The sequence below is a fragment of the Eretmochelys imbricata genome, chromosome 8 (assembly GCF_965152235.1).
Source record: "Eretmochelys imbricata isolate rEreImb1 chromosome 8, rEreImb1.hap1, whole genome shotgun sequence".
In the NCBI taxonomy this organism is placed as follows: Eukaryota; Metazoa; Chordata; order Testudines; family Cheloniidae; genus Eretmochelys; species Eretmochelys imbricata.
In genome coordinates, this window is record NC_135579.1 from 34,957,639 (window position 1) to 34,967,476 (window position 9,838).

The 9,838-nt window shown below is 47.9% G+C and overlaps 1 protein-coding gene across 1 annotated transcript; it reads right to left on the minus strand.

Annotated features, from left to right (window-relative positions):
• Window positions 1-654: 654 nt before the first annotated feature.
• Window positions 655-5,184, minus strand: PROB1 (proline rich basic protein 1). The gene has a single exon (XM_077823567.1). It carries the CDS (start codon window positions 5,182-5,184, stop codon window positions 655-657), a length of 4,530 nt encoding a protein of 1,509 aa, XP_077679693.1.
• Window positions 5,185-9,838: the final 4,654 nt, after the last annotated feature.

Sequence of the window (9,838 nt, forward strand, 5' to 3'; positions counted from 1 at the left end):
TGGAAGTTTTGTCTTTCAAAGCGAGAGAGTGGGTTTCTCCTGGACAGCATCCGACCAATACAGAGTAAGCAAAAACCAAAATAAAATGATTGTTACCTGGCACAGGGCCCGATCCTGATCCACTTAGTGCTGAGCACATATAACTCTGGTGGCTGGTGAACAGCACCTCCCAGGATCAGGCCCATTAGAATAGTTTGTTCTGCGCATCAAGAAACAGATCAGCAGTTATGGATGAGAGGCTGCTAGGCTAAATCCTGGTCCCTTTGAAATCAATAGCAAAATTCCCATTGACTTCACGAGCACCAGGATGGTCAGGGCTGGTTACATTTAATTAGTCTGGCTATTGCATTCTTCATTCTCATTAGAAACCAATGAGATGAACCAGAAGTGATGTGCCCCGTGCTGTCTTCTTGGTGCACTGTTACCTCTGATTTGCTTTGGAAGCCCAAACATCTGGACAAGGGGAGCAAAGTGTAACCAGCAGGGTCAGGCAGTGGGTCTCTCTCTCCTTTTCCACCACATCTTGGGGACTGGTGTAGGCTTGACTTGTTTTCAAGTACGAATGGTCAGAAATAAATACGCAGTACACATTCATTGAGGGGAAACCCACCATTTTAACCCTCTGTGTGCTGCAGGTTCATTTGGGTGAGGGTCTCACATCCGGAACAAGGGCCCTTTCTCCGGCATGGAAGGACTGAAACTTGCAGCTGGGGAGAACAAAGGCTGATTAGGGCTAGGACTTGAATTCATCCCAGTAGGAATATAATATAAACTCTCCATGTAGTTGCAGTCGGTGGCTTGAGTAGCTGGTGGAGCTTCGCCTTTTGGACCAGGGCTGAAGATTTCAGTAACATTTGTATTTTCTTGACCAGGCTGTTGGTTTGGCAGATCGGGGTGGACGGATGGCACAGCCACAGGAGGAGGAGGAAACCCTGGGAATCCCGGATATGGCATGTAGGGCGGTCCATAAACCCCTGGATTCATGACCAGTGGGTTGAAAGGAGTTGGGTAAAGCCTACTATGTGATGCCAAGGGGACTGGTGGTATCAACACTTCAAGGTACTGGCCTGTCTCTGGGTCATAGAGCATTTTCAGCTGCGGCTGTCTGGGAGGTTCCATGTAGTAGCACTTCCCGCTGTCTGGATCAACGAGCATTTTCCTGTGAGCCTGGGGCTGGGGAGCAAAAGACCTGGTGGGGCTAGGGGCACTTCTGCTGCCCGGTGAAACGCCATTGTTCCTCCTCAGGAAATTGGGTGAGTCGTTGACTCTGCAGTGGGGCTGGACATGGCTTGGCTGGTCATGCACGGCGTGGTCCATGGCTGTCTTGCCCTCTGGTGCTTTCGGCTGAGGAGACTCATTGCTCATTGTGCTCATGGGTGCTTCCCTGCCTGGCTGGAAGGACACGTTGGAACTGACCAAAGTGTGATGTGGATGGGAGGGCACCAAGGGCTTAGGAGCTGCTTCGGGTTTCTGGGCTTTCACAGGAATCGTTAAATAGTTGGCATTCTCAGCATGGGTGGCTGTGAAATATTGCTCGTTTCCTGCCTGCTGTCTGTTCAAGTGATCCCAATTCTCCCTCTGATCTTGGAGCTTTCCAGCTGGGGGCGATGGTGCAGCAGAAGGAACTCCTGGTAGTCTGGTTCCTTCGCTGTATTCCTTTGATCTCAAGGGGGTATTGGAATTGGCACACTCTGGAGACATGTGGGTTGCTGGCACAAACACTTGGCTATCCAATGGCCTGGGGGCATCAAACATTTTGTTCTGGGCCTTCTGCTGATGCGAACTGTTAGCAGACTGATTGTTTGCTGGCGTGTTTGTGTGGGATGTTTGGGTACTTGTCACTGTTGACTTTATGGGCTGTAGATGTCTGTAGCCTTCCTTGGTCGGTTCGGAGACCTTGTTTTCTTCTTTTGGACTGACAGAATAGTCTTGACTGTTGCGAGGTGTCAATGAGATGATCTCAGTGGATAAATGCTTCTGAAATGGCCACTCAGACTCCTTGTGACCTGGCCTGGCAGTGTTGTGATTGATGTCAGTGTGGTTCTTGGTGTCCTTAGGAGAGGCTGAAGATGGAAACAGAACAGCTTCACTTTTTTCTAGTGAGTTGCAATTAGCTTGTGTCAATGAGTCTTTCGTAGCCCTTCCATTCGAAGCTGAGTAAGTTGGAGCAGGGAAGTGGTCAGCTTGTATTCTATGTGGATGCTTGGAAAGAGAACTGTTGACCTTGATATTAAGCTGGGATTCCATCTGAGGTGCTTTCCTCGTGGCTTTGGAAGATGGTGTTACATTTAGCTCACTCCTCTCATAATGCACTTGTTTATTTTCAGGCTTTAGTTGGGGTTCTTCATTCCCAGCTACAACCTTCTTCTTGGACTGAATTTGAGTGATGTGCATTGAAGATTCACTCACTGCAGTGCATTTGCTTTCAGTAAGACTGGCAGGTCCATCCACGTGGGGCTTAGTGATGGGGTTTAAAGTGGCACTGTGTTGCAGGTCACTCGCTCTCTGATCTGGTATGGAAACCGCTGACACATCTAAGTTCAGCGGCTGCTCCCGGTTTTTTCCATGTGAATGGGTCTTTGTTTGCACATCATCTTTGCGACACACCGAGGTACAGTGTATAAACAGAGGGGAGGTTGCAGTGGACTCCTTTGTTGATAGGCTTACACTATCCCCACTGTTGGTTTCTTGGTCTATATTGAAGCTGTCTGAAGATTTAAAGCACAAGCTATAGGTGTTCTTAACTAACTTTCTGACATCCCTGGGCTGATGTATCCGCCCCTTCCCTTTATTCTCTGTCTTCTTGGCTTTCTGAGTGCATGATGCTTCAGGGGGTCTGCTTTTCTCATCATTGCGTGATCTGCAGGAAGTGGGCAAAATGAGAGCAGAATGCTTGGTGCTCTGCACTGCTGCTGGCCTCTTCTCCTCAGCACCTCCCTCCGGAGTCAGCTGCCTGGAGACATTCAGCATCTTCTGTTGCTGCTCGGGTTTGCTATGTGGGATCAGTTTCATCTCCTGCGTTGTGGACGTGAAGATGTTCCTGGCCGGATCCCTGGGCACCACCAAGCTTTTTGGCTTGAAAGGGACCTTCTCCTCTTTCCGTGACGTGTGCTCGTTCTTGCTGATAGCTCGCTGCTTCAAACTGGGCCATGGCTTTTGTGCTTTGGAAAACGTCGGGGTGACACCCAAGCCTTTCACCTCAGCCTGCTTGGATTCAAACAGGGCACGAGCTCTCCAGTATTCTTTCCTCTCTCTGGCAACCTGCTTCCTGCTGTCACCTGAATCCCCGTTCATATCATCTGCCAAGATGGGGAGTGGCTTGGACTGGGTGGCTTCTTGAGACTTCAGTCTTTCATTCAGCTCATTGAATGTCTTTTTCAGCTTGCAGACATTTTCCCTTTGCTGCTCGTTCAGCACTACCCCTTTGGTAGGCCGCATGGCATCTGTACTTTCTTGGCTCATTGACTCAGACCTTTCACTCATTGAATGACTCTGCAGATCTTCAGCTGAACAGCTGCAGTCGGACTTGGACAGAGAACTTGACTTCCCTTCTGTGAAATCCCCCACAAGGTCCGTACTTACGGAGGATGGTACAGAAGAAGTCAAGCTGCCCTGCATCGATTTCTGCTCCATTCTGATCCTCTGCTCATACTGCATTTTCTTGGCCAGCACATTTTTCACCAGGCAGGAGGCCATCCTGGTTTTGCTGTACGAGTCGTCTAATGACGCTGTTCTCATAAACTGTTTGTAGTTTATCCTGAATTCATCGCTGATGGTCCTGCCCTTCAAGCAGGGGTTGTTCCTGGGTGCTGCAAAGGGCTGATGAGCAGTGCAGTCCCCTGCTCTGAGGAAACTCATCTGATTCCTGTCTCTCTGCTTTAGCTGGATCTGCCTCTTGGGCACGGTCCTCTTTTTGGAGTGGCCCTTTTTGCCGTCGGCACTTTCCAAAGCCACATCAACACACTTGAGCGGGTCCTTCCCGAATGAGTAACTGGGCGGATCTTTTTCTGGGACTTGGCTGCCAGCAGGGAATTGTCTGCTGCCCTTTGCCTGGCTGACCACCTCTGCTTTTCTCAGCTCATTACGTGTTGACCACCTGTTCATTCCATTACTGTCTTCTGACAAGGAATTGGACAAGCTAGATGATGTCCTGTTACTAGAACTGTACATATGTAGGGAACCACCGTGAGGGCACGAGAGGCTCCGGAACGACAGAGCAGTGAGCTTCTGAACTTCATTATCAGCCTCTTCGGAGTCGCTCCCAGCGCTGGAGTTCTCAGCGCAATACTGGGGGTAGGAGGCCTTGCTAATCACAGGAGCTCTGCTGCCCTTCGTATTGCGCGCTTTGAGGAACATCTCCCTGGGTTTCGGTGCATTGAATCGTAAAGGTGGATCCAAATATTTAGACCCACCGCCTCCAGGCTGCAGCTCTCTTGTGGCTAGACCCATCCTGCTGCTGTACCCTGGAGCAGAGCTATTCTTAGCAGGGCCTGTGATTGACATCTGAACCTGTTGCTTCTCCTTGGCACTGAGGTAGCCTCTGTATCTGCAAACTTGATTGCTTGTGGCACACTCCCTGCCTGCCTGGGGGCTCAAGGTCCTCTCAGCTGTGGCTGTTAAACTCCCCCCTGAAGCCCGGCTTCTATTTAAAGCTGAATGAGCTACGGCTGCAGAGGCAGCAGCACAAATATCACCAGCATCTTTGCTGTTCTTATCAGGCAGCTCCCATGTGGCTTTGTCAAAATCGTTTAGCGTCCCATGTAGTTGCCCCGCTGTGTCCTCAGAAGCGCTTGGCCAGAACCCTTTCACGCCAGCCGGGCTCCGTTCAGGAAGGCTCACCGGTGCAGTTTTGTTCTTGCAATGCAGGTCGCTTTCATCATCTGGGTCACCATCAGGTGGCTGGGTTAACAGAGCGTCCCCTTCGTCTTCCAGAGACTCCGTGCAGTCCTTAAAACTCTCAGCCCCCTCTGAGCACAGAGCAGTGTGGTAAGAGGAGACAGAGGAGTCCGATGTGTCCTTTAGGGGGTCTCCTGGGGACTGGCTAGGTGTGTGGCTGTTCTTTTCTGAAGCAGCTTCTTTGCATTCAGAGTCACTGAAGGTCCCCTCCCCACTTAATCCATCAGGCTCAGGGGGCTGCCCCAGCCTAGAGAACTGGACAGTATTTCTTTTCACTGCAGGGATCATTTTTTATTCCCTGCAGCACATGCTAGGTTCAGAGGAGTCCATTTGAAAATGCAACTCAGGCACCTCTTTATATTTGTTGGAGCTGGTGCTATTTCCCCTGGGACTTGAGAACCTGATCTTCTCCGGGGGCGCATTTTCCATCCCCACCGTTTGATACGGTCATAATAAAGAGCAAAACCTGTTATAGGTTGCCAGCCTAGGAAAGGAGAAACAAACAGATATCATATGCTAGCAGCACAACTGACAATAACTGCCCAGAGCCAAGGTATCAGTGATTTATTTTTGTTTTCAAGCAAGGCAACGGAATGAAAAGTTCAGCTCGACAGTATGTATTCAGGAAGCCGTTCCGAAATGCAGCCAGCTATACACTATGCTCTGAGAAACAGCTGTGAGATGCAGTCCTAACAAAATACCCGCATGGTTCTCATGCACGGACTGCTCAGCTGGGGAGGTGCTGTGAGAGGCAGCACCCTTTCCATAATCTAACAGGTCTCTGCCTAGATTGCCCCTTTCATGTACGGCGATTTAGTAGCCGCCCTCCCAAAAAATGGCCAGGATGCTGAGAACAATACTAAACATCCCTGAATAAATCAGAGATAAAGATCATAATATTATAGAAATGCAGGGCTTGAAGGGACTTTGAGAAGTCGTCTGGGCCAGCCCCCTGCACTGAGGCAGGACCCAGTAAAGCTAGACCATCCTTGACAGATGTTTGTCCAACCTGTTCTTAAAGACCTCCAGTGATGGGGATTCGCAACCTCCCTTGGAAGCCTATTCCAGAGCTACACTAGCCTTCTGGTTAGTTTTTCCTAATATCTAACCTAAATCTCCCCTGCTGCAGATCAAGCCCATTACTTCTTGTCCTACCTTCAGTGGACATGGAGAACCATTGATCACCGTCCTCTTTAGAACAGCCCGTAGCATATCTGAAGACTGTTATCTGGTCATCCCTTCTCTCAGTCTTCGTTTCTCAAGACTGAACACGCCCAGGTTTTTTGTGTTACAAACAAGCATTCACAAAAAAGTTCCCTTTATTATGAGTATTAGATACTCAGGTCCAAGCGGTTTGGATGCCCAATTCCCATTAAAATTAACAAGAACCAGGCATCTCTCAACCCCCCTAGACTGTTCGGAAAGTCTTAGCCTCAAAATTCATTCTGTAACAACACAAGCCCCTTAAAGCTGGATCATTTCCAGCTGTACTTTTCACGTAAATTATTAAAATGTTTTATTAGTGAAAAAATCCGAGCCCTGTTGGGCAGCTCTTGTGCCGTATAATATCACTGCAGGGTGAAATTTTCCAAAGCACCTAAGTGACTTAGATTCATACCCAGATTTTAAAGCCAGAAGGGACCGTTGTGATCACCTCATCTGACCTCCTGCAAAACACAGGCCATAGAACTTCCCAGAATTAATTACTTTTCAAATCCAGTAGCTGTGGCTGATCTAGAGCATATTTTGAAGTATTGAGGGCTGTATGGGAATTTCAAGCTATCACTTTAAGACTGTGGAGGGCTTGTTAGTCCTGCTGGCAGGCTAGGGGGCTTGGTAAGGAAGCCTCAAAGTGTACATTCAGAGTCAGTCTGAAAAGGTCCAGTTTAAAGAAAGGTGGGGTGAGTTGTGCCTCTCGCTGCCTTACAGAGCAGCCTGTTTTCTCTCTCTTGGGATCATGGTACTCATTCTGGATTTTAAGACAGAAAGTAGTGGTATGTTGCAAGCTTCCAGCAAGAGTATGCATATTTTTTATCTAATTTCTCAGTATGTGTGCCATGAACATAACACACAGCTTTTAGAGAAACATCCAGTCTTGATTGAAAGATTTCTAGTGATGGAGAATCCACCACAACTCTCTCCAGAGGACTTAGGCACCTAGGTGCAGATTTTTAAAGGGGTTTAGATGCCTAACTCCCATTGAGAATTAGGGGCCTAAAAACCTTTGAGGACCTGACTGTTAGGTGCCAAAGTGCAATTGACTTTTAATGAGATTTAGCCCTTGAAGGCACAAGGTGCTTTTGAAGAAACCTGAATGTAATTATAATACTAATGATGGTTAATCACAGATAAGCACTTTCATTAATCAACAGGCTGGGTTTCATTTTTGCCTTTCAAAAGAACTCCCAGTAGGGGAAAGACCCTCTCACAAGCAAGCAGTGCCATTAGCTTTTATCGTTTTCCTCCAGGCAAATTGATTTTACTGGAAAAAAGAAAAGGAGTACTTGTGGCACCTTAGAGACTAACCAATTTATTTGAGCATGAGCTTTCGTGAGCTACAGCTCACTTCATCAGATACTGCAGTTTCTGATGCACTTCATCAGATACTGCAGTTTCCACGGTATGTATCTGATGAAGTGAGCTGTAGCTCACGAAAGCTCATGCTCAAATAAATTGGTTAGTCTCTAAGGTGCCACAAGTACTCCTTTTCTTTTTGCGAATACAGACTAACACGGCTGTTACTCTGAAACCTGATTTTACTGGGCGTCAGCACCTTCACAGGCATGTCCTCCTCATGCTAATCTGTAGCCCCAGGGTTCCCCAGTGCATATTTATTTTGCTACTATCATTGTGGGATTGCACTCAAAACTGCAAAGACAGTGAAGAAAGCAATTTCAGTGTGAACGGTTGTTATTGATTAATAAGAATGTATTTATACAGCTCAGGGTTACAGAGATCTGGCCTTGGCCTGCCAAACTTCACTCGGGCAAGTAGCGGTTGCTCATGCAGGCAGGCCCTTTGGAGTGACTGGATTGTGTGAAAGGATTACTCGTCTGAGGAGGGATTTTTTAGGCTCAAGCCAGAGGCAAAATTTACAGCAAGTAGAAACGGGCCCTGTGCTGGGAATGTGACAGATCCCTTTACACACAGCAGTTCAGAACCAGCTTCTCAGGGAGGGCCTTGATGGCATTTTAGAATTACAGATGCTTGGCAAACTGGCCCGCCAGGATCACTGACTCAGTGTCTGGAGACAAAGAATGCAGCTGTTGGGAACACTGGGGCATGGCCACTAGGTAACTCGAGGGGATGGAAGACCACGAGTGTCGATGAAGCCCCCTCGCGCTAGGCCCCGGTGTCCTTGGCCCCCCTCCTGCCTGGAGGCACTCGCAGCAGCTCTGCGTGCTAGGCCCAAGTGTCCTTGGCCCCCCCGCCTGGAGGCACACACAGCAGTTATGCTGAGAATCTGCAACAGTATGTTGCAGAGTCAGACTGCCTGAAACTAAGCAAGGCCAAACAGGGGAGATATGGAAGAACAATGCTGAATAAAGCAGCTTTATGTATAGTTTAACAAATGATACAGAGAATCAGGGAACTAGCTGGGAACTGGATTGGCTGGCTATATGGATACTTGTAGCAGCTTACTATTGGATAAGTATGCTGGGAAAAAGGATGTATAAAAGCCTGTGTAACTTCCTGCTTTGTTGTACAGGATTTGAGATTCAAATCTCCCTGTACCTTTTTGAAGCTTCAAATAAACTTTTTTTGCTTCTCCACCCCGTTGTGATTATTGGGTGCAGCACACCGGGTAACGAACCAACTCAAGCTGTTGTTCAGCCTCTCGGCACTGGGTGCCGGCAACACAGCTATCGATTGTATATGGAGGGAATGTTTCATCTGGAAAGGAGATATTTACTCAACACATCTGGATTAGCTCATACCCATGACCTTCCCCAACTGCTCAGGCCCAGACCCTTCCTGGCCCTACAGGGTCTGGATTGAGGGCAGGATCCAAGGAGATCCCGAGTGAGGGCCAGGTAGAATTACACTCCCTGAGTGCAGGCCTGAGCCCAAAGGGGTGGGGATACCTGGAGAAGAGATGGTGCCAGGGCTCTGTCTCCCATCCCCCACTATTTTGTGTAGCAGTGGGCACACTGGCTGTGTGCAGGGGCATTCTTCTTACTTGAGGCAAAACGCCTCTCACTCCGCGCTTAGAAAAAATAACAATTATTTGTCATGGGAAATTTTGAAAATTTTTCATTACAATAGTTTTTTTTAAACGAGTGAAAGTTTTGTTGGGTTCCCAACAAAAAACGGGAACCCCCTGCCTCCCAAATGTGCGGTTTTTGATACACAATTTTCAATAAAACATGTTCAGTTTTCAAAAACAAAAATGAGACAATCTCTACCAAAGCCCACAACATTTTCTACTGATATTTTTTTCAATTTCCAGGGTTCTCAATGAAAAACTGGCCAACTTTGAGCAAAATAATTTTTTTTAATGCAAAAATATTTTAATGAAACAATGTCCAGCTGCTCCAAAGGGAGCAGTGCCTGTCCCTTGCTGTGGATTTTGCTTACAAGCCACATCAAATCCTCCATTGTTCTGTGCTGCTTCCACTGAAGGCCGGGGGATAGTTTGCCGTTGATTTCAAGGAGAGCAGCAGTAGGGTCATTAGTTCTATAGTCTGGAAAACCCCCCATTGTTTGCAGTGGGAACAGAATCGGGCCCTAGGAGAAGAGCATAGGCTCTGGCCCTTAGGTAGCTCAGAACAGGATAAAAGTTGGACTCAAGGCCTCAGTCTGAACCCTACTGGGCGTTGAGGTAATTTGGATCAGATCCAGGGCTGAACCCTGCAGTTCAAACCCATCTCTAAACCGAAGGGTCACTTTGCGTGGTATTTATTTCCCTTTCTCTAAGAGATGAAGGATAACAGAGCAGCTG